The following is a 25989-nucleotide window of genomic DNA, read 5'->3' as shown; positions in this document are numbered from 1 at the left end:
GGAAAGGAAAGGAAAGGAAAGGAAAGGAAAGGAAAGGAAAGGAAAGGAAAGGAAAGGAAAGGAAACATAACCCTTTTTGAGTGAAAAAGCATAGAGGATCACATATCTTCCTCACAGCTATTGGGCAGACATGTGAAGCAACTTCGACATATTATCAGAGAAGGCACTCACCACACACCATATATACTCTCTATTCCATTTAATGTGGACTTTAAAAAAAAGTCAAATCAATTTGTTTTAAGTTTTCCCTTACAACAGAATATAGCCCTGTATTCTTTATCTAAAATTACTAAGTCATTTTACTTTAGTATATTATAGATACAGGCCCTTAAGCTAATTTCCCCTTTCCTATCTTTGATCAATTATAACAAGAAGAAAAATAGAAGAAAATAATAATTACTGTTTGCTGAAATTTTGCCAGATTAGGGAAACTAGTTTTATTCTTCTTCAAGTTTACATGTACATGAATATGTTATATATGTGTATACATAAGTATATATGTTCTCTATATGTATGTGTTCCATATGTGTGTTCTATGTTTTTTATAAATTATATATATACAAATATATATACTCAAATATGCATTCTGCTTTGCCACAGAATTTCTAATTGACTTTTAGCACTGTATTTGTGTCATTGTCTCATATTTATCCATGGTAGCCTTTAGTCCTTCTAGACATTTCCCAGTAACATTCAGAAAAAGAGAAGTAAGGAAGGCAATCATATCATAAATGCTAGGTACTTTATTTTAATATTGTGATAGAATCAGGAGAGAGTTACATACCATAGTGGTTAGAGCACCAGACCTGGGTCAGGAAGATCTGATTTCAAATCCTGCTCCAGATACTAGCTCTGTGACCCTGGGAAAGTTACTTAACTCCTCTCAGCCTCAGTTTCTTCATCTATGTGAGGATATTTATAGCACTTATGTCACAGGGTTTCAATAAGGATCAAATTAAATAACATATATAAAGACCTGTGCAAATTTTAGCTATTATTATCCGAAAAAGATAATGCTCCAAGAGCATAAATGATAGAATACTTATTTCCTCCCCACATGAAAGCCAGGACTTTGGCAAGATTCATAAGACAAAATTGAAAGTGATTTATTGGAGTGTAGGATCTTTCTAGCTTTGAATCACCTGAGATTATTCATTAAGTCTCCATCTAGTGTTCAGATTTAATCCTTACATTGTTGGAAGTGGAAAAAAAAAAAAAACATGCAGGCTTGCACTGTAGTACAAATTGCCCCAAGAATAAGTACCATGCCCTATTCAAATCATTTCATTATTTGTTTTAATATGTCCAAATCAAGTATAGATTTCATTCAGAATGTCAATGAGGCTGTATATATTATAGTACCAAAAACAATGTGGGAGGTTATTTTTTTATTTACATGCTACAAATATACATCCTTGAGCAAAAAGAGAATTCATTATTGTACATCCTAAATATTGAATTGCCTCCCTGACTTAAGAGTCCTGTTAAGTCTTATGATTTACTAAACATATGAGGGTTTTCTTATTGTTAACATTGTTATTTATAAATGTGTGTTGTGCCCTAACAACTGAAATATATACCTTAGATTCACTCTGTACTGAATCAATATTTTATTATGGTGAGGAATTAAATTCCTAACTTGGATCTGTTCTGGAACTAGGAAATCCAGTATTTAATAACTTTTCCTTATGAAGAAATCATAGCACTTATAAAAAGGGGAATTAAAGTACAATCTAACAACAACAAAAAAAAAGATTTAAAGCTCTACTCCCAGGCCTGTGTCATCATTACACATTTTTCTCCCCAATGTTTGGTTATAGAGAATCATAGTTTTATAGCTGAGAGGGATCTTAAAGTTCATTTAGTCCAACCTTCTCATTTTTAAAATCAGGAAACTGAGGCCCAGAGAGGTCTACTGATTTGCTCAAGGTCACACAGGTAATAAATAATAGAACCAAGATTTGAAATCAGGAAGTTTGACTCTGATCTAGATCTTTTCCCATTCTACCACACTATTCTAGGGAACAAAGTCATAGAAGTAGACTAAAGCCCTTTATTGATTTCAAACTCCATTTAAACTATAGGGAGGGGAGCAAATAAATGTTGGCAAAATAGAAAAAAGTTTTCTTTCACTTTATGAGAAGATTCATTACAATTAAAGTTTTCAAATACGTATTATTAAAAATGAATGAGTAGAAGAATAGGAAACCATTTATTAACTGCCTACAATGTCCTGGGCCCTGGAGATAAAACAAAAGTGAGTCAGTTCCTGTCCTCAAGGGACTTATAATCTAATGGGGGAAATAATACATAGAGGGGAGTGATGGTCAGAAAAGGGAATTTTTATCTGGAGAGTAATAAGAATGACAAAAGCAACCTTTGAGGGAGCAGGAGGGGCCAATCATGAAGCAGGGCAGATGGTAAGATGTCTAGAAGGAATGGATGGATATGAAGCATGTTTTGAGACTGGCTAGTCATAATGAGGAAATTTTCACCCATCAATCAAAAGAACTTAGCCCAAATCACAGTATATATTGCTTTGCCCAAGGTATGGTTACTAGAGTTCTGGTCAGGAGAGTACTGTTCCATATGGGGAGAGTAGGGGCAAGAGGTAGTAAGATAAAGCAGATGGTCATATGCCCAGGGGATGATGAGTCAAAAACAATTCATATGTGTATGTATATATGTGTGTGTAGGCAGAGAGGGAGACAGAGACAGAGACAGAGAAATACAGAAAGAAAGGGAGACAGACAGAACCCCACATTAGAGTCAGGAACACATGGATTCAAATCCTACCTCTGACAGACTGGCTCTGTGACCTTGGGCAAATCAAAACCTTTCAGTGCCCTAGATACCTCCCTAAGACTTATAAGTTGCGAATCAGGTGCCAATGTGCACTGCTTGAAGAAGTTTCCTCAGAGGGAGTTCTGTACATCAGTAAAAGAATAGGTCTAGATTCCATTTCTGCAGGCACACAGGAGTTGTCTTGCCAACCATCCCCCAGATATCTTGCTATCTCTCTCTTGATCTCTCTCTCTCTCTCTCTCTCTCTCTCTCTCTGTCTCTCTGTCTCTCTCTGACTCTCTCTCTGGCTCTGGCTCTGGCTCTGGCTCTCTCTCTCTCTTTCTCTCCCTCTCTTCCTCTCCACATATATACACATTTATATATATTACTTAAAGGATGCACATATACCTATTGCAACATATATATGTGCATACATATTCCTATTGTACTGAAAATGTTCAATGCCAGTGGTCTTATGTACTTCATATTAAAATCCTCCTTTTCCTTCCAAACCCAGCTCAATCAAACCTCTAAGCCCACACCAACGAAGACTGACCTCTCCCTTCTCTGATCTCTTATCATATTCCTAGACTGTACAGGGCAGGTTAGACTATGCTTGTGTTTATAAATCTTGTCTCCCCAAATAAAGTATAAGATTCTTGGGGCCAGGGAATACATAGTATATTTTTTGTATCTCATTCAGCATACAATACAATATTGACTCAAATCCTTGTTGAATTGGGTATTGGTTAAACTTGATACCTTTTGGAGTTGTCATCTCTTCCTCACTTCTGCCTCTTTGAATTCCTAATTCCCTCCAAAACAGAGCTCAGCTGGTAGCTACCAAAGGAAGCATTTCAGAAACCTTCCCACTGATTTTACTTCCTCCCTCCTCCCAAAAATCTTTCATTTGTTCATTTATTGTATGTATATCATATATACTTATATAGAGACATACTTTCTCCTCTGATAGAATATAAACTGCTTGAAAGCAAGAACCATTTCCATTTTTTTTGTCCCAAGCACCTATTACTGGTCCTGGTATTTATAGTCCGTGCTTAATAAGTTCACAATAAGGCTGCACTTTCTCCTACCATGAAAAAGATAAATATACTTTCTATGTCTACCACCTTAACATTGGACACTGATGGCAGAGGGTTTCTCAGGGCTTGAGTAAAATAAAAAAAAATGGAAAACTCAAATTGGCTGTAACTTAATTTAAGGCAAGAGCTAAATGAAACTGGCAGATCAGGGGGAAATTTTGAGGGCAATAGCAGGAGAGGCTGAAATTCTTTCAAGGAAGGAGGTATGTTTACTCCTTACCCATTTATAAATTCTCCTGGAGCTTGACAGTTTGCATAAATTGGTCAGAATTGTTCACCTTTAGATTTTTTTTTTCATCTGGAATACTTCTTACCTGTAATTTTAAAATATTTCTTGTCTTTTGGAGTTCTGCCATTAACACAGTCAGCCATCCTTTACTTACATCAGTGTTTGCCTTAAGAAAAAAAAAAAAGAAAAAGCCCTCCTTCTTCAGCCTTCTCATTATAGTTCTGTCCAACATGTTTTCTTTTTACTATTATTTCAGTAACAACAAGAATTCGCATTTGTGTAGTTTTTTTAATCGTTTACAGGAGGGATTCTCAAAATAGAGTCCAAGGGCTGCTGAGTGTCCCCAAGATCTTTTCAAGGATCTCATGAGGTCAAAACTATTTATATATCAATATTAAGATGTTATTTGCCTATTAAAATGCCTCTTCCTTTTCAGCTATGTAGGTTTCTAAGGCCAAATTTTCTTTAAGTACTTCAACAAAACAACCAATTGCAACAGATTGAATGCAGAAACAGACATGAGAATCCAGTTTTCTATTAAGCCAGACATTAAAGAGATTTGTAAAAATATGTTAAATAATGCAGCTCTTTTCACTACTTTTGTTTTGGAAAATATAATTATTTTTCAAAAAAATGTTATTTATGTTAACATTTTAAGTTAACACATAAAGGGTTTGGTATTGTAATTTTTAATAAATTAATATTTTTTAAAATTTTCTTAATTTCTAACATGGTAGATGTACTAATAATTTGGGGACCTTTAGTAATTTTTAAGAGTGTTGTTTTTTCCATTTCTATTATCACATTTATTTTCTCTAACATTTTTCTGATTCTTTATATCTAACTCTACATCAGTTCTTACAAGTCTTCCCATGCTTCTCCAAATATTTCATGCATATCTTTTTTTATGGCACAGTAATATTCCATTTCATTCATATACCATGATTGATTTAATTATCATCCAATCAATGGGCATTTTATTTTGCTTCCACAAAAAGTACTATTTTTATGTGTATGGGACCTTTCCTTATTTGGTCCCTTTGCCGAATACAGGATTTCTAGTTCAAGGGGAATAGACATTTTAATTATTTTCTTAGTATAATTCCATTTGGAAGGGTTGGACCAAGTTATATTCACATCAAAAGTGTATTAGTGTACCTATTTTTCTGCAGCCCCTCCAATACTAACTATTCCCACCTTTTGTCATCTTTGCTGGTTTGCTGAGTAAGAAACTTCAGAGTTGTTTTGATCTTCATTTCTTAAAATACGCACAAGAGCCCACCCTTTCTCATCAGTGTATTTCCTGGGCCTTTCAGAGTGTTCTTCCCAAAATGAAATAATAATTTTGTCCTTTTTGCTTTTATTGATGCATTTTTGTTCATCAATATTTTCTTGGTTATTCAAATTTGGACACTTGACGTACTAGACAAATATCTGATAACGATAAGTTTGAAGGAGTGTTGGGTTTCATCCCAAAGCAATTTACTGGCATAGTGTTCAGGAACCTGCCACCTGCCCTTCCAACTCTCACCTAGGTACTCCTTTTCCAAGATTGAAGCTCTTATTTACTTTTCAGTTTTGTGAACATTCATCATGATCACTGTTTTTTTTCTAGTTTGGAAATTTGCCTTCTCTTCCTGGGACACTTGAAGCCATAATCCTAGAAGAGTCCCAGTATCTTAGTGAGTTAGGTCAGCTGTCAGAGTCTGATATCAGTGGCTTTGCTATCAAAATCAGATGCAAATTGGATGCTGTCACTTGCTAGGATTTAGTATATATAATTCCCTCTCTTGAAAACCATAGAGAACTTGGAGATGATAAAGTTCCAATCTCATTAATAGTACCTGGTATTTATATGCTTTAAGGTTTCCAAGGTGCATTACACATATTATCTCATTTGTTCCTCATAACAACTCTGTGAGTAGGTATTTTTTTTTACTTATTTTACAAATGAGGAAACTGAGGCTGAAAGAGGTTGAATGACTTTCCCAAGACCACACATCTAGTAAGTATTTGAAGTACTATCTGAAGTCACCATCTTGATTATAAATTGAGCATTATACTTACTATACTACCCACCCGCCAGCTGGTCACCAATGATGGAGATCAGAATATCATACACCTAGAACTTAAAGGGACCTCAGAGGTAATCTAAGTCAACTCCACTCATTTTACAGAAGAGAAAAATGAGGCTCAAGGAGATTAATTGACTTACTCAATATCACATAGGTAGTAAATGATATAGTAGAATTCTAACCAAGGTCCTCTTACTCCAAAACCAGATCTCTTTCCACCAAATTATTAAGCCTATAGAATTGTTAGTAATACAGTGACTATAAGGAGATGTTGCTCCTATGTCAATACTGTTACATGAAAGCACTCATATCAATACTCTCCATAGGAATTGATTACCCTACTATGGGCTGCTGTTAAAAGTGTATGTCATCATAACCACTGCTTGCGGCTCTCTTTCTCAAAGCTACCACTAAAGGAGATAATTTCCAGTTTTAACATGACATAACATTGCTCTTGGAATGTTTCATGGTGTTCTATATTAAGAATAAATTTTTTCTTTTCTAGACAAAGATAGCTCCTCATGCAATCCCGCCATTCCAATTCTCCTCTCATTTCTTTTGTCATATTTTTGTGGTGCTCAAGTATACTTCACCTTCTTGACATCTGCATGATGTGAGGAAGAATGAAAGGGAGAATGGCACTTGCCATCAAAAGATTTCTTGAAGGATCTGGGGGTCTTTAACCAAGAGAAGACATGATTTAGAGGTCCCTTAGATTTGTCTTCAAGAATTTGAAAAGCTGTCATTTGAAGGAGGGATCAGAATTGTGCCCCCATAAGCAGAACTAGGAACAGTGGGTGGAAGTTGCAGAGAGTAAATTTTGTATTAAGATAGGGGAAAACTTTGTAACAACTAGAGCTGCTCAAAGGTAGAATGGACTGCATTGGGAATCAGTGAGATCCCTATTGAGAAGAGAATAAAAGGGTATTTTTGGGCAGGTATAGATCCAAATTCTCTTCCCGTTTTTAGATTCTGTGATTCTGTGAAATTGTGAACTTACATATGGATTTTAATAATTTTTATTTTCTCACTTTGAACTTCAAAATATCCATTTGAAAAATACATATCATTATACTAATCAGTACCAATTTAAGTGTTTTATACTTCAAGACATTTACACAAATCCATGTTATTCTAAACATACAGCTACCCTGTGAAGAAGATAAAAGATTATTATCCCCATTTTATAGATGAGACTATAGAAATTCATGGAAGTTAAGAGCCTTTAACATTGTGATAATGATGAACTTTGCCATCAAATTTGAAAATACAAATTGAAGATAGTCACAATAGTTATTAGAAGGAACCAGAAACATTCTGCATCTGTATGCCAGACTTCTGACAAAATGAAGATACTCTATGAGTACAAGGTTAATTTCCCCTTAAGTATTGTCATATTAAATATTGTATATCAGTGAAAATATTATAACATCCCTTTAACATTTTCTGGAACAAATACAAAAACAAAAACAAAAACAAAATGGTGAATAAAGTTTATCTTGGGGGGAATACAGTAGCTAGAATGTACCAGGCAATTAAAAACCTATAGCACTGACTAATACAAACATACCTACAACCACACATGAGTTAGATATGGTCTATTTTCCATTAACCGTATGCTTATCACCAGATGAAATTATTTAGTTTTTATGCCCTTAAAAAATATACTGTGCCCTTTATGTACACACATATGCATATGAAAATTTCTGTGTAACCAGTAAAAATATGAATGTTTAATATATTAATAAAACCCAGGCTGTATTGTGAAAAATAAGATTGATTATGTTTGAACAAATTATGTTTGAACAAATAAAAGTCTTCAAAGCAGAGTATTAACAATACAATTAAATCATCAAGTATATGTATAACAATTCTAGTGGCATTGTCTTTCAAATGGAATATGAAATATTATAAATAATCATGGCACCAAATTGTTGCTGTCATTCAAAAAGACATCCCTTCCTTTATTAAAATGCTTGAATTCAGTTAATACATAAAAAAATACTTTTAACAAGCTTGGTTAAAAAATGTAATTGCTATGTTTTCATACAAAAGTTTAATTATGATATTAAGATTTTTTGATGGCTGTATGTAAAAACAGGAATTTGTTAATGAACTTCTTTGGAGATCCTAGCAACATTTAAATATATTTTTACTGTTTAAAAAACCTGAATTACTAAGCTTCAAAAAAGAATAGGGATAGGGAATAAACCAATGATTTCATTGGTAAAGGAAATTCTCATTTGAGGAAACTCACCCTTCCAGTGGAAATAGGTGCCTTTTCTGAATCTTATTCTCTTGTTTTATTCTTTATGTATCTCATCGCTGAGAATTTCCTAGAACACTGAGATGTTAAGGTTCTTGACTGGAGATTCATAGCCAGGATGTGTTAGAGGTGGTACTTGAACCCTTGTCTTCCTCACTTCAAGACCAACTTTTTATCCACTGTGCCATATTGCCTCAAACAGTGTTACTAATGTTCCTAAAATTAAACATATAATCACCATTTAGGTACTACATCTTTTCACATCATTAAGCTAAGATGAACAAAATTGAAAAAAGACAATTTACTTTTATAATTGCTCTTCATTTAAAAATAATAGACACATATTTATCAAGTACCAATGCCTACCTACAACGTTCATTGAGTTGGAGAATTACAAAAACTAGAAGCAATTGAAAGAGTGCTCAATTTTGAGTTCGAAGACCAGAGTTCAAATCCTGTCTTTTCTCTATACTCTCTATGTGACCTTAGGCAAGTTGGTACACTCCTCTGCTATACTTTTATTTTGATATCTCTAAAAGGAAGGGATTGGACTAGATAATCTCTAAGCTACTCTAGTTCTAATAAAATGAATCATATACCCAACTCTAAATCTATGATTCCAAAACCTTAAGTAAAACAGAATTGATAGGATTATAGCCTCAGGGGGACACCAGAGACCTCCTTGATCAAGTGGGAGAATTCAAGGAGAATCCTTTATATAAATGGGACCCAAATTCTTTTTAGGATGAGGGGCAATGGTCTGGGCTTCTGAAACTGCTTCCTGCTGGCAAGGGGTCTCTCTGGGTCCTGTTCAAGGGGTCAGAATTCAGGTCCAGTGGAAACCTTGGACTCAGCTGGAGGTTGGTGGCCTGAGCACTTCTGGAAGTTGATGGCTAGGATCCTAGAGGAGACAAACCTGGCAAGGAGGTTAACAATGGTTGGGGTTGCATGAGTAGCTCACCCAGGAATTCCCTGATCCCAAACAATTAACTTAACTGTCTCCCACACTTCCAGGGGAACATGGGGAGGTCTGGTGCACAGAGGGAAAAGGAAGATGGGAGGCTTAACTAGAGAAGATTGGCTCCCCAGCTTCACCATCAGGTCCCTTCCCAACAAAGAGCCAGAGCAAGAGGAGAGCATAAGAAAGCAGTATTCAAACAACAGATTCTCAAATAGGGAGGGGCAGAGGTATATCTGGAGACATCCCTTAGCCCTTCAATGCCCATGGCCAGATGGGTCGAGGGGTAGTTAGGACCAGGATAATTGGTTAAAACAGAGAACATAGGGGCAGCTAGGTGGTGCAGTGGATAAAGCACTAGCCCTGAAGTCAGGAGGACCTGAGTTCAAATCTGGCCTCAGACCAAACACTTGACACTTACTAGCTGTGTGACCCTGGGCAAGTCACTTAAACCCAATTGCCAAAAAAAAAAAAAACAACATAGAACATAGTCATGATAAAATGGGTAACCTTACCTTTGGCTTCAATTTTTGCCCAGGGCTCAGCAAGACAGATGGAAAAAGTGGGAGTGCTGCCAAGTCCCAGGCTCCCCTGTCATTCCCAGTTTTGAGAAGGCTGGAGGATGGGAGTTGGTGAGTGACTCCACCACTTTTCCAACCTCGGGGACAATCCTTCCTCCAATGTCCTTCCTGATCACATCTTGGGCAGGGTCCCAGAGCCCTTGGTGCTGGGGGCTCCCTCTGAGGGGGTGACCTGGAGGGGCATTCCTTGGTCTCCTGGTGACATAGAAAGCAGGTTTTCCCACTGCCAGAGTTGCCAGGAGGACCCTTGGGTCTTTTCTTGGCCATGGCAGCAGCCAAGAATTGAGCATGTTCTCTGTCTCTAGTCCTTTCCCTTCTTTGTCTTTCCTCTGCTGCTACTAAGTCTCTGATGTTAAGAACTTCAAAAGCCATCTCCAGAAATTGAGGCTGAGGTGTTTGGGGTCTCATTGCCAATTTCCTCCTAATATCTGGGGCAGACTGATTAATGAAATACAAGCTATTTGCCCTTCTATAGAGTCAGGATCTAAATTCATATACTTTTAATGGCTTCTACTAGCCTGTCTTGGAAAAGGGCAGGGTTTTCCTTTTCTCCCTGAGTAATTTCCTTAATTTTTTGAAAATTTACTTGCTTTTGAAATGCAGTTCTTAGACCTTCTAACAGGTAAATTACCACATAGTCTCTCTTTCCCCTATCTTCACTCTTCTGATAATCCCATCCTGGGTCAGCAGTGGGAACAGCAGCTGTTCCTGGGGCATATTTTGTGGGGTCATTGGTAGCCAAACAGACCCCAAATTTTTGGGCTTGTTCCCAGATTCTCCTTTTCTCCTCAGTGGTACAACAAGTGGAGAAGAAGATATGCAAATCACCCCAAGAAAGCTTGAATTGGAGGGACACATCCCTAAAGCCCTCAGTAAACTTAGTGGGATCTTCTGAGTATTGCCCCAGTTTCTCTTTAACCTGAATGAGATCTGAAATGGAGAATGAAACATGCATCCTAATTGTCCCATTAGGGGAGGCAAGAACTTCCCTTAGGGTAAAAAGCCCTGAAGGCGCTGTGGGAACAGGGACTGGGGAGGAAGGGAGATAGGAAGTCCCACTTCTTGTGAGTGAGGGACTGGAGAATGCTGGCTGGCAAGGGGGAAAATCAGCTGGCACTGGAGGATGGGGAGGGGTCAGGGTAGGAGATATCACTAAGACTGAGGCTGAGGCAAGGGTCTGGGTGATTCTTGACTCAGGGTGAAGGGCCTGGGGAAGAGATGCCAAGGCAAGGCCCTTGTCCAAAGCCTGAGTAGGGGTTGCCTCTGGAGCAAGGGCCTTCTAGTCTTGGCTGGAGAAGAGCTTGGGATTAGACAGGGAACCATATGATGAGATCTAGAGGTTTAGGGGTGCTGGGACATCAAAGTCACAACATGTGGGTGGTGCCCAAATGAATTTAACCCAAGCCTTCTTTTAGCCAGAGACAAAGTTTATTCAAGATCCTCTGTATTGGCCAGACTCTTAAGGCATCTGAACACTGGTAAGCTATTGACTAGGTTCTTAAGGAATCTCAGCCTCCTAACATGCTGCTTTCTCATGACAAAAGGACTTGTGTAGCTCAATGAAACCATGAACTACGCTGTGCAGGGTTACCCAAGATGTACAGGTAATACATGAAGAGTTCTGATAAAATATGATCCATTGGAGAAAGAAATCACCTATAACCATGACGATGTGTTTACTTGATCTAGAGCCAGAAATCCTAGACAGTGAAGTCAAGTGGGCATTAGGAAGCATTGCTAACAATAAGGCTAGTGGAGGTGATGGAATTCTAACTGAACTATTTAAAACCCTAAAAAATGATGCCATTAAAGTGCTGTACCCAATATGCCAGCAAATTTGGAAAACATTACAGTGGCCATTGGGCTGGAAGTGATCACTTCCCAATCTTAAAAGGCAATGCCAACGAATGTCCAAATTACTGAATAATTATATTCATTTCACACACCAGCAAGGTTATGCTTAAGATTCTGCTAGCTAGGCTTCAGTAATATGTGAACTGAGAATTACCTGAAGAGCAAACTGATTTTTAAAGAGGCAGAGGAACTAGAGACCAAATTGCCAACATTTTCTGGATTATGGAGAAAGTAAGGGAGTTCCAGAAAAAAAAAATCTACTTCTGCTCATTGACTAAACGAAAGCTTTTGGTTGTGTGGATCACAACAAAGTGTGGCAAGTCTTCAAAGAGATGGGAGTAACAGATTATCTTACTTGTCTCCTGAGGAACCTGTATGCAGACCAAAAAGTAACAGAACTGAACATGGAACAACTGATTGGTTTAAGATTGGAAAGGGAGTACAACAAGGCTGTATATTGTCACCTTATTTATTTAACCCGTATGCAGAGCACATCATGTGAAATGCCAAGCTGGATGAATCAAAAGCCAGAATTAAGGTTCCTAGGAGAAATATCAACAATCTCAGATATTCAGATGATCACATTGTGATGGCAGAGAGTGAAGAGGAATTAAGAAGCCTCGATGAAGGTGAAAGAGAAGAGCATAAAAACTAGCCTGAAGCTTAACATCAAAAAAGCTAAGATCATGGTAACTGGTCTATCACTTCCTGGATAATGGAGGCAGAAGAAATGGAAGCAGTGTCAGATTTTATATTCTTGGACCCAAAGATCACTGCAGATGGCAACTGCAGCTATGAAATTAAAAGATGCTTGCTCTTTGGAAGGAAAACTATGGCAAATCTGGACAGCATATTAAGAAGCAGAGACATTACCTTGCCAACAAAGGTCCATATGATCAAAGCAATGGTTTTTCCAGTAGCAATGTATAGCTCTGAGAGTTGGTCTGTAAGGAAAGCTGAGTGCCATAGAATCGACACTTTTGAACTATGATGCTGGAGAAGACTTTTGAGAGTCCCTTGGACAGCAAGGAGGTCAAATCAGTCAATACTTAAAGAAATTAATTCAGACTATTCACCAGAAGGTCAAATACTGAAACTGAATCATAAATACTTTGGCCACATAATGAGAAGACAGGACTCACTAGAAAAAAAACCTTAATATTGGGAAAGATTGAAGGCAAAAGGAAAGGGGATGGCAGAGGATGAGATGGATAGATAGGGTCATGGAAACAAAGGACATGAACTAGGACAGACTTTGAGAGATAGGACAAAAGGCCCTAGTGTGCTATTGTCCATGGGGTCATGAAGAGTCAGACACAACAAATAACTGAACAACAACAAGTATTCTTATAGGAGACATGACACAGATTTAAATAAAAGTATAACAATATAAACATAAGAAGATCATAAGATAGGCACAAAGTATAAAATTGGTCTCAGGAAGAAAAAAATATTTATTATTGTGTCAGGCAAGATCAGGTAACATTTGATAGATGACATGGCTTTGGAATTAGTTCTTGAAGGATAGGCAGAATTTCTACTTGCAAAGCCAATACAGTGGATAGTGCTCTGGGCCCAGAGTCAGAAAGACCTGAATTCCTATCTGGCCTTAGACACTTACTGAGCAATTCATTTAAATCAGATCTCTTCTCATAGCCTCAACTTACTCATCTGTTAAATGGAGATTATAATAGCAGCTACCTCCCAGGGTTGTTGTGAGGATCAAAAGAGATATTTGTACAACACTTAACATGGTGCCTGACACATAGTAGGGACTATATAAATGTTAGCTATTTTTATTAGATATTATTTACAAAGCCAGGGGAGGGTATGCAGAAGTAAGTGAATATGGAAGTTAAATGATAAGAGAATTTTAAAATTGCCAATAGCCAGGCACTCCATGTGAGAAAGATGTAGAAAATGTCGAAGCTCTTGACTTTCTTTTTAGTGAAGTTTTTCTTTGCCTGGTTGCTTTAGTTTTATGTAAAGGCTTTCTTTCCTGGTGGCATCAGAGAGCAATATTGGCTAGTGAATTGCACAATGCAATACATACACATGCACATAATATATAATAAACCTGGAATGCTTCGTTATTTAGCCAAATCATTAGGATTATTTCTATATTAGGTAATTATTACCTCCTAGTAATTGTGTCACATATCATTATTGCATCTTTTTTTCTTCAATGTTAACCCTGGGTCTTCAACTGAATAATGTTGAGGGAATTACAAAATGCAAGAGGGAAAATTATGTTAATTCTTATTAGATTTAATATTGCTTCATTTCCCAATATATTTAATTTAATTTCTCAATTTAGTTAAACAAAATTATCTAAATACTACTATCTAGTTAGCCCTATAAAGAAACCAGTGATAAGCCTCCCAAAAGTTAGCTAGACAGATCTTCAGATAACAAGCACTCTCTCCCCAGGCTTTTACTTAAGAACTCTGATCCAATCTGGCAGTAGGGGATAGAACTTCCCTTTGCTTGGCCTGAGAGTGACTTATTAGCATAGAATTTTAGAGGAAGCTCAACAGAAAATTGTTGAATTAAGCTGCATGTTATCCTGAACAACCTTTTGAGGGAAAATTAGAAGCATTATCTTCATACTGTAGCTACTGAAACGGAGACAAGTAACTAAATCTCTTTTCCAAGGTCAGACAAGAACCAGTCACCTAAGACAAACTGAAGACTTGTTTTAGAATCTCAGATTTCAGCCTGATTTCCATTTGATCAACAGCCAAACATTTTCACTGACACTGGCTGACTCTTAAAGAAAGGAAACAGCTGAGTAAACAGGAAGTTTCCTGTAACCTTGTACTGGAGGCCTCTGTCATTGTACCATTACAGGCGAAGATACCGTTTAATGAAATTGTTTCTAACAAATTCCTGTGGAGGAGTTTCAAGACAGATCCACCTTCATGACAAGTTCCACTCTATAATTATTCAATGTTTAAAGTCAGGTTTCATTGTTCTTCTTCTTATAACTCAAATGTCTTTGGTGTTAAGTCGTTGTGATAATATGTTTTCTTTCCTTCAAGTGCTTTGTAACCAATTCTTATTGGGATAAAAATTCGTCTAATATTATATCAAGTATATAAAAGTACTACATTTTGAATTTATGCCAAAGTATAATAGCCTACAAATTCTATGATATGTGCAATTAATGCATGTGAAATCAGTTTAATAAAAAAAAGATTTATAATTAAAATTTATTAAGAATTCATTTCTATATTTTTAATCCTAAAGGAAAAAAAGGAGGGTGGAAATTGCATTAATTTGTTGCAAAAAAATGAAAACAAAAACAAAATATGTAAAAAAACTTCAAGTAGTATTTTTTTAATAAAATGGAAAACAAAGTTTGTTCCCCATCACCACTAATTGTTCATTTTGTTCAAAATTCTTTCTTCTCTATCTCTTTTCTCTTTTTATACCTTTCTTTGTTCCTTTCCTTTTTTTCATCCTTACTAATATAACCAAGTATGTATTTCTTCCATCTACCTTACTACTCTTCTCTTTCTGACAATATTATAGGATCTTTACACCTTTAAAACAGAATTTGGCTCTATTTATCTATGTCTTTTTTTTTTACAGGATTTTTATTTATTGTACCTTGTGTTAATAAGAGGAAGAAAAAAAAAACATGGCTTGCTTCCCTGGACCTCTCATAAATAATATTGGCATTAAACATTTGGTGTTATCAGGCTCAAGAGACTGTATAGGGGACGCTAATGACATGGCAGCTGAACCCTGTTTTTCTGGGATTCATTCAAGACATTGAATATAATTTATTCATGATTTTGATAAATGAAAAAATGTTATAGTTTTTTACCAGAGAATTTTTCTAGAATATCTTTTGATATAAACAGATTACTTCTCTGAGTCATATATTTATTTATTTTTTCTTAATGTGAGTAAAGTAAAATCCAGTAAGTTAGCATTCATCTATAACTGGGAAGATAGCAAGTCTACCTGTAACATATGCAGCATAATTATGATAAAGAATCTTGAAGCAGATTTAGGTTATGATCTAGTATTATCTCAAAGAATCAAAGCAAAGGAAGGAAAAGCTTTTTACTTTTTCTACATCACATATTTGTAATAGAAATAAATAAAATATTCTCATTGAATTAATCATAATATGAAACCAATTTTTTCTCTTTATTATAGTTATTAAATAAACTTTTTGTCCCCTTAATGTTTCTTTGGGAAAATCTGAAATGCTTTATAATATTTAAATTGTTAAGCTTTGCAAGTGGATATGAGTGTCTGACTTCTAATATTGTTTATTAGATTAAAAATAAGAACATAATCAATCAGCTGATTCTAACTAGAATCATACTGAAACAGATATTTTCTCAAAGCTTCCAATCAAATATTCCATGGTTGGTTAGTAGAATATCAAAATAGCTACCTATGAGGACAAGAGTTAATGTCATTTTGTTTTAATCTCCAGGGTTACATTTTCAGCATAAATTTTTGTGATAGTTCAGCTAAGGCAGGAATATACCATTATATGTGTTACTACAATCATTTTGGTATTTTTATTATTGTTAGAAGACTTGTAATACATCGGATGGGCAATATAGCACAGAATTAGGAGGAATGGGAACATCAAAACATACATTATTGGAGGAAGGTCCAGTATTGATTAGATCATAGATCTACTGAAATACTCGTGACGTTATCATCACCATCATTATTATAAACAATATAAAGTGAATCCCTGCTCCTCAAAAGACATTCTGAGAGTCTACTTTAAGACTTAACATCCATAAGAATCAACTTGATACATTAAATAACATTCTATTGGCTGAAAGAGTTCATACAGAGTCTGATGATCCTCCAACTGTTTCTATACAGCAGATGATCTGGGAAATCTAGCCAGATATAAGTATTGTGTTAAGTTCTACAATGACTATAAAGTTAAGTGCAATTCTTGCCCCATGGATTAATAATGTATGTATCTTAATACATCATCTCCTTTTACACACAGAACCTGAAAGAAATAAGGGCAATACTCATGAGAATCACAAATAGACTAAAAAGAAAATATGTAGCTTTCCTTTCACATTTATACCCTTTGGGATTGATTTTCACAGGATTCTATGTTAGTGGGAAAATATTTGGGATACATGCCACAGATAGATGCTCTTATCCTATCTCTATGGGGTATCTCAAAAGCCTTAGTGCAGTTTTAAGCTTTAGTATCTTAAATATCTTTATAAGCTCAATAGGCTTGAGTAGCTTAAAACTGCACTTTAAGACTTCTGGGTTACCCTAGATAAGGAACAGCAGGAAGAATTGAAAAGATAAGGAGGGGAAGGAAATGAAATTAGTAGATATGGGTCAGGTAGACTTTTTGCAGATAAACCATTTTGAGGATTATTAGTAGGGTTAATCTATAGTAGGATACATGATCAAAATATAATTAAACAAATGAAGGATTATGTGAGGAGATATCTAAAATTAAATGTTGTCACAGTCTGTTTTCCATTTATAAAGTAATCATCTTTATTCACAAAAACAATAACAAGAGATATACTCCCAACAGGTTTCTACCCATTAAGCATGCAGCTAGAGAGTATAAACAAAAGGGGATGACATTTCTTACATACATAGTAAAAATAATGGGAATGACTGATTTTCTAAGTGATTTTCTATTTCACTTTATTGGTACCACAGTAGGACAGCTTTTGCTTTGAAGAAAATTAGAATCTCTAGAGCTTTCTCTATAGTTCTCTTGTGAACTATATTGTATCATACATATTTATTTTTATCCCCTCTTCTGAATTCAGTGAAAAGGAAAGTTCCCTTTTTATATATGTGAATAATTACCTTATTCTATTTTTGGTCTCATTAACACATAGGTTAAAATCAAGATAGTAGTTAAACCACCAAAAAAGAAGTTTCAAATAGTATTAAGTCTTAAACAGCAATATATTGGGGAATTAAAGCTGTCTTTTATTTACAAAGCACTTGTTTCTGTCTATATCAGAATATCTTCTATTTGTAGTATGAATGTCATGAATGGTATGGGGGAGCAACTTATTGGGTTAGATGCTGCTTTTTTTAACTCTTGAAACACATAGATCTGGGTTGGTAGCTAAAGTCACTAAGGTGAGAATGAAATTATTATTATTATTATTCTAAGACAAACCATTCTTCTTATTTTGTTCAATAGAATTCAGCTGGAAATGTCCCTTGGACAAGTTGCTTTCTGAGTCTTATTACTTTATATTCAAGAAAGGAAATAAGTATTTATTAAGTACCTACTATATGCCACCTGGAAGGTAGCTGCTATTACTGTTTCCATTTTATAGTTGAGGAAAATTGAGGCAAAGAGAGAATAAGTGCCTTGTCCAGAGTCACACAAGTGACCAAGGTCATGGCTAGAAAGTGTCCTGGGCTAGATCTGAGCTCAGATCTTCCTGACTCCAGGCCCAAAGCTCTATCCACTGTGCCACTTAGCTGTCTCATTACACAGATAGAAAAAAAATAACTGCTTTTTGTAGTTAATTCAGCTTATAGTAGCTTTTGTAGTTGAGTCAAACTCATTTTTTTATAAGTTCATTGAAAGCATCTTCAGGAAAATTCCAGTAGCAGACATGACAACAGGGATAATATTCACTTCACCTTGTTCTCACATGATTTTGATTTCTTGTACTAAGTCTCTGTATTTTGAAATCTTTTGATCTTCTTATAGTCTTGTCATCTCTTTGGATGCTGTTCAGAAAGAAGTGGTCCAAGGGCAAGTCACTTTCCTGATATTATTCTTAGACTATTGCTCAGATGGATAAAGTGAGTGCATTCCTTTCTGGTAACTGAATAAAAGTATTGGAATGTAAGCTCATCCCTCTGCAAGGTCATTGAAAGCACCTTTGAGACATTTCCAGTAGCAGACAGAACAACAGAGATATCCTTCTCATCCTCTTGCCATATAATTTTTAATTTCTCTGCTAGACCTCTGAGTTTTAAAAACTGATAATTCATTCTATGTAGTTTGGAGATTACAAATATTTAAATATAAATAAGAATTACCATTATTATTGTCATGATGGCTGTTGTTGCTATTATCTTATTAGATAAATTGTATTACCTTCACAAATAAGCTGAATTTATACAAAATGTTTGAAAATGGTCATGATCTACACCATAAAATAACCAGAAGAGGAATTTGAGTAATTAAGTGTTTTTTCTCAGATTTTAATAGGTATAGTAAGAGACTTAAAAGACATTATTTCAGGTGTATTATTCAAGATTATATGAAAGGTGCTTCATAAATTTATTTATGGTGCTTTCAGGTGTTTTCATAAATTTATTCTGAGATTGAAATTATAATCCCCAAACTATTTTAACGACTTAGATGACTTTAGCAAGTTAGCTTATGCAGCTAACTGGTCACACACACACACATACATACATACATACATACATATATATACACATATACATAAAAGTGTGTATTATATATATGTAAATAAATGTATGTCTCTTTATGACTAGTTAGCTGCTATTCACAAGTATAAAAATGGTCATAATATTCTGTTTCCTGCTCTCTCTCTTAGCAATGCAGCAAAAAAGCCTCTGCCTCATTATTGTGGATTTTGAAGTCATCTGGAATAATTGCAAATCGTCCCTGGCCACGAATCACTCTCACAGTTACCACCACTACAATTATATTAACTATGGCCATCTTCAACATGGTAAGTGCCTCAACACATATACTTTGGAGCTCATGTCAGCCTAATCATTTTCTGTTTTTATAATATTTCTTAATGACTTTTCACAACCAAGGCCTGTAGTTGTTTCAGTGGGGAAAATAGCAACATTTTTGTTTTATGAAATTTTACTTCAACTTTCAATAAGATCATTAGAAGACAAGTGAGATTATCTTCAGAAAGCTATGAGGTGAGGAAGCTTCATGGGCCACTTCTGCTATGGCTACAAACCAAAAGGCAAGGAAGGACAGCAGAAACTTTAAACACAGATATCCACCCAGAAGGACAACAGAGAAATAGCAGGGCATGGTTCCAAAGAAGAGCAAAGTTGGAACCTTCAGTAATCCCTGCCAGACTCTAATGCCAGATTTGGTTCATTTGCTACAGAAGGGGCAACACAGGGTTCAGAATGTGTGTTATCTAAACTCCATTTCTTCCATTTTTGCTTGGCAGAAAGTGAATGCTTGATGTTGATCTGAATTGATCTGCCACAAGGATGAGGCTAGGAATATAAATAAAATTGCCAAATTAGGATCAAAAGACCATGCCAAAGATGACAGAGTCAGAGAGGAGTATGTGGCATGGCAGCAGCTGAGAAAATACTTGAACAAGGATTTCTGGGAATTTGTTGCTCCTTAAGCCCTTCTTGCCCAAGAACAGCTACAGCTGTCACTGCTATCAAGAGCTGCTCTTCTGAGACATTTAGGCAAAATTTTTGTTGGCCTTGGCCCTCAAGGACCCTAGCAAAAATGTTGTCATCATGAAATCAAAAACCAGTGAGTTGCATGTGGCATTTGAAGCCTTCACAAACTGACTGGAACTTGTATCTGCATACACACACACACACACACACGCAGAATGATGAATGCATATGTATAATGTATATAATATATACACACAAAAATGTATGTGTTTATTATATGCAGTAATATATATGGATCATATATGTGTGTATGTATGTAGATACATACATCTATACACGGTATCTGTATAGGTACACACATAATATAATATAATAAAATATAAGATATCTCCCATATTTATTTATCTATGGAAATATTGTATCCCCCTAATAATGGAAGAATTGAAGCTCTTTGAGGATAGGGACTTTCTCATTTTTGGGTTTGTATCATTTTTGTGTCCTGTTCTAAGTCAATACATTTAATGAAGGGGCTACTAAAATTTGCTGAAATACTCATATATTTTAGTAATAGCTTAGCCTGGACTTTCATTGGTCCTTGATGGATCATTCTTTTAAAGCTTCAGAGACATTATATGGATCTTTTGCTCAGGTGCAACAAAATTTCTTTACTAAAATTTCAGAAACTACACTGTGAAATCTGGAGGTATTTTCAAAAACTGAAAATGCCTATGGTTTTTCTTATTGGGCTATGCGATTTTCTTTTTCATGAAACTTGATCTTTAGTTCCAAAACATTTTTGTTTGTTTTATTTTGTTTTATAATAGATGATAGCCACCCTTTTTTTTCCATGAGGACTTTTAAAATCTTTGAAACTTAACTAGCAAGGAAGATTTCCATGTGAATGTCTTGGTATCATCAACAACTGTATTCCCCAAGGTTCTCAGTCTAGTTTGCAAGCCAATTACTCTGAAGTTCCATTATTTTCATGTTATAATCATGAATTTGCCTAAAACAATATTAATAACCAAGATATCAACCATTATAGCAGTGCTGAATGAGGGCCAATGCATCAAGTGACCTGAAGATGGTTCAGAGAGTCTCTTAATTTCATTTGTTTAAAATACAAAGCTGAATAGGATTTAAATGTCATTAAGCATAGAAATAAAATTTAGTGTCAGCTTCAAAAACCAGAAAAAGAGATAAAGACCAAGAAAACATGAGACAAAAGAAGCAGCCCAGGAAGTCATCAAAGGAAGTAATGTATCCTCTAAACAGTCTTTGTTCCTAGTGCATTAGTGCACTTTTTTGACATTATCATCATAAGTCTTATTAAAAATCATTTAGTGAGTGCCTATTCTGGGTAGGATACTATGCCAAATGTTTAGGACATAATGAGACATAAGACCAGAATCACAGAATTTCAGAGTTGGTAGGAACCACAGCATCCATCTAATTCATCTCCCCCAAATCCTTACCACAATATACCAAACACATATTCATATTCCCTTTACTTGAAAAACTCCTATGAAGGTATATTCACTACTTGAAGCATCCCATTCCATTTTGTGATAGTTTTAATTGTTGGAAAATAAATCTTTATATCAAGTCTAAATTTGCCTCTTAGAAAATCCATCAGTTGTTCTTAATTCTATCCTAATTCTGAGATGAACCAGAAATTTAATTTCTATCATGTAAAACTGTACAGCCTTTTAAGTACTTGAAAATATAGATCACGTCTCCTACGAGCATTCTCTTCTTTAGGTTAAAAATCTCCAATTCTTTCAAATGATCTTCATATTGCAAGATCTTGGGGTCCTTCATACATTTCATTGCCCTTCTCTGGATGTTCTCTAGCTTATCAAAGCCCTTCCTAAAATGCTATATCCAGAGAATATTTTGTATAACATGGGGTTGTTTAACCTGGAGAAGAGATCACTTTGGAAAGGCATCATAGCTGTCTCTAAGTATTTGAAAGATTGTCACATGGAAAAAAAAAGATTAGACTTATTCTACTTGATCCTACTGGTCAGAACAAGAAACAATCAATGGAAGTTGCAGAGAGGCAAATTCTGATTTGTTGTAGAGGAAAAAGACTCCATAATTTAGTTAGCCAAAGTGAAATCAGCTGTCCCAACAATAATGGGTTCCCTCTCATTAGAGGGGCTGTATGTCTACTGGTTGGGTATGTTATAGAGAGGATTCTTGTTCAAGTACAGAATACATTAGATAGTCTCTGGGGTACCTGAAATTTTGTGATTGTCTTTCTATTGTTGAATAGGTGCAATCTAGTTAGAGGAAGAGGACATCTACATAAGTAGAAGAACAATAAAAGCTAGTATTTTTAAAGAGTCAGATGAGTGGTTCATAAAAACAAGTGATATAGGATTTAAGGGGAGGAAATAGTCAGGAAAGTAGGAGTAGTTATAATTAGCTTCATTGAATGAGTAGATTGAGACTTAAACATGTAAAAAGAGAGGAAGAAAGAAGGGAATTCTAGATGAAGAAAATGGCATGACCAAAAGCGTAAGGGAAAGTGTAGGCATTTCATGAAAATAAAGACTCAGCACATTTGATTAGAATGAGGATTCATGTAAAATAAGTTGAACGTGTAAGGAAAAGTTTTTTAGAGACCCAAAATGCCAGGCTAAGGAGTTCAGATATTACCCTGCAGGCATGGGGGAGTCATTGAAGGTATCCGCACAGTAGAGAGAGAGTAGAGGAATACAAAGCAGTGTTTTAGGAAAATTAATCTGATAACACTTTCTATACAAGATGGATTAGAGCAGGAAGACAAAATATTTACCCTGGCTTTCAAGTAAAATCTCAGAATTGTATTAAGAGTTAGTATACAATTTCTAATCTAAGATAACTTTGGAACATTTTCACACATTTTTAAGAAGAAAACTGCCACCCTTACTATATCTTGGCAAACCATCAAGGAAGAGTTTTCCAATCAAAACCTGCAATTAGAAATAGTCATGTTCCCTCAGTTTTACTCTTAGATTCCTATTAACACAATTAGTGGCTTTGTTAAAGTCATTTGAGTACTCCAACACAGAAGATATCATTTCTGTATAATAATCTATATACTTGGGTAAGGGCAGTAACTTCTCACCTGTAAAGGAAACATGTAGTAGTACATTATAACCAAGAAAACCAATTAACAATTCCCTGACCTTTGGAAGAGTTACAATCCTTTCCCAGATTCCTAACTTACTATAAGGGAGAAACTTAGACATTAGGTATAAGTTATACAATTTAATTTTTAGTATATTCTGTTTTCTAAAAAATCCCCTTTCATATAGCTTTGTATATTTGTGGCTGTCTTTTATCACAGATCATAGTTTAGGTTAAGGATATATGTATGGAATTAAGGACCTGGGTTACCAAGGGTTACCAAGATACCATGACTGCCATAGAAGGTACTTTGAGAAAAAATAGGGTATAGTAAGCTGAGGAGGATAGAAACAGAAAGAGAAGAAGCTATATCTTTCCGTGTTAAGGCTTGTAGAATCCACTATGAGGCTATTTTAGGGATGTCCAGTTTCCCAGGGCAGGTAATTCATACATTCATTCATCTAATGAGTTTTTTTTTATTTGTTTAAATACATACTCTATTCAAGGTATAGTTCTAGGTACTAGAGATACAAAGACAAAAATGAAATGGTCCCTGCTTAAAGATGCTTACATTCTGCTGGGAAACAACATGTTCACAGATAAGTCAATACAAAATAAATGCAAAGTAATTTTCAAATAAAGAGCACCAACAACTAGAGGAGATCAAGAAGGTTTTCAAGTAGAAAGTTGTACTTGAGCCAAACTTTGAAGGAAGTTAGAGATTCTTAGAAATGGAGCTGCAGAAAGAATGAATTGCAGTCATGGAGGACAACCCCTGCTAAGGTATGAAGTAATTTGGGAGGAGGAATTAGAGGGGAGACACCAGTAGATGGGGGATAAGTAAAGGCCTCATATAGGAAGTTAAAACAAAAAGGCTCAAGACAGAGACAGAGCCTTAGGTGACCCATGGGGGCAGGACACTGGTGCTAATTTTATCCTGAAAAGGAGACTAAGAAAGATCAGGAAGATGGGTGAAAGAGCAGTTTGCCCTAAAATTGTTGTTGTTGTTCAGTCATTTAATCATGTCTCTTTGTGATCCCATGGACCATAGCAGGTCAGGCCCTTCTGTCCTCCACTATCTCTTGAAGTCTGTCCAAACTCATGTTCATTGCCTCCTGTCACTATCTATCCATCACATCCTCTGATGTCCCATTTCTTCTTTTGACTTCAATCTTTCCCAACATCAGTGTCTTTCCCAATGAGTCCTGTCTTATCATTATGTAGCCAAAGTATTTAAGCTTCAGCTTCAGTATTTGTCCTTCCAATGGGTAGCAAGAGTTAATTTCTTTAAGTATTGACTGATTTGATCTCTTTGTTGTCCAAGGAACTATCGAAAGTCATCTCTAGCACCACAATTTGAAAGTGTCAATTCTTTGGTGCTCAGCTTTCTTTATAGTCCAACTCTTAAAGCCATAGATTGCTACTGGAAAAACCATGTTGTTGTTATTCAGTCATTTTCAATTGTGTTTGTCTCTTAATGACCCCATTTGGGGTTTTCTTGGCAAAGATAATGAAGTGGTTTGCTATTTCTTCCTCCAGATCATTTTATAGATGAGGAAACTAGGGCAAACAGTGTTAAGTGACTTATCCATGGTCACAGCTAGTATGTGTCTGAGGCCAGATTTTAACTAAGGAAGATGAGTCTTCTCTGACTCCAGGCCCAGCACTTTATACACTGCAAACCACAGTTTTGCCTATATGGACCTTTTCAGGCAAGGTAATGTCTTTGCTTTTTAGTATGCTATCAAGAATTAACAAGGAAGCAATTTCTGTAATTCTTCTATAACCAAGCCATTAAATACATTGTTCATCTGTATATGTAACAGTGCTATGCTGTTATATAAAGCAAAAATATATAAATACATATATATATATAACACATATATTAATACATAAATATATATATAAATATATGAAGTAAAAAGATTTTATATTAAAGTTCTCATTCTAAACTGGACAAAATGAAAACATGCAATGAAAAGATAAAACAATCAAGCATTTGACACAATACTTTATAGAATGTTGTCATGTAAAGAACAGGCATATGGTTTTTTAAAAATTCTTTTTATAAGATCCTTTTTGCCCCTTATGTAACCAGTATTCATCAACTAGTTTTAAGAAAAAGGAAAAAACAAAAGAAACAAGAGATTCTATTTGGGGAACAAAAAGACTAATTTTTTCTAACTAAATATCTGCAGGTTAGAGAAGGAATGAATGACAGGTAACTAAATCAGTGTTTATAAATGCTTGGTAAGATCAGCATTCAGGTCAGGCTAGGCCTTCTGCACAGCACGAAGGAGTATTTTGGGGAAAATGTACATTGTATAATAATAGGAATGTGTTGCAATTTTACTTTCTCACAAAACAATCTATTGCTTGGTAAATGAGGTAGAAAGGCCTGTAGCAGAGATACATTAAAAAATTATCTTTGGAGAAAGAAATAAAAACAAGTGACTTTATTTACTGAATTAGCTTCTGGTGCAGTCTATAACAGCTATGAGGCAGGAGATAAGCTAAATTGCAAGATTTTTTTTTTCCTATTCATTGAAGCCCAGAGAGAAGAGATCACAGCTCCTCAAGAACTGACACTTTTCCCAAAGGTGTAGCAAAAGGTCTGTGCCTTGGAATTAATGACACTCATCTCAGTGGATGGTCCTC

The 25989-nt window shown here is 35.5% G+C and overlaps 1 protein-coding gene across 1 annotated transcript in view; it reads left to right on the top strand.

The window, feature by feature from the left end:
- The window catches only part of ADCY2 (adenylate cyclase 2), a 562787-nt gene that overhangs the window by 463470 nt on the left and 73328 nt on the right, over positions 1-25989 (top strand). Inside the window, exon 16 of the mRNA XM_027868958.1 lies at positions 19419-19556. Coding sequence (XP_027724759.1) covers positions 19419-19556 — 138 coding nt within the window. The remainder of the gene's footprint in view (positions 1-19418; positions 19557-25989) is intronic.

This window comes from Vombatus ursinus, unplaced genomic scaffold (assembly GCF_900497805.2).
Source record: "Vombatus ursinus unplaced genomic scaffold, bare-nosed wombat genome assembly UNPS02014791.1, whole genome shotgun sequence".
In the NCBI taxonomy this organism is placed as follows: domain Eukaryota; kingdom Metazoa; phylum Chordata; class Mammalia; order Diprotodontia; family Vombatidae; genus Vombatus; species Vombatus ursinus.
This window is presented reverse-complemented; position numbering and strand designations above follow the sequence as displayed.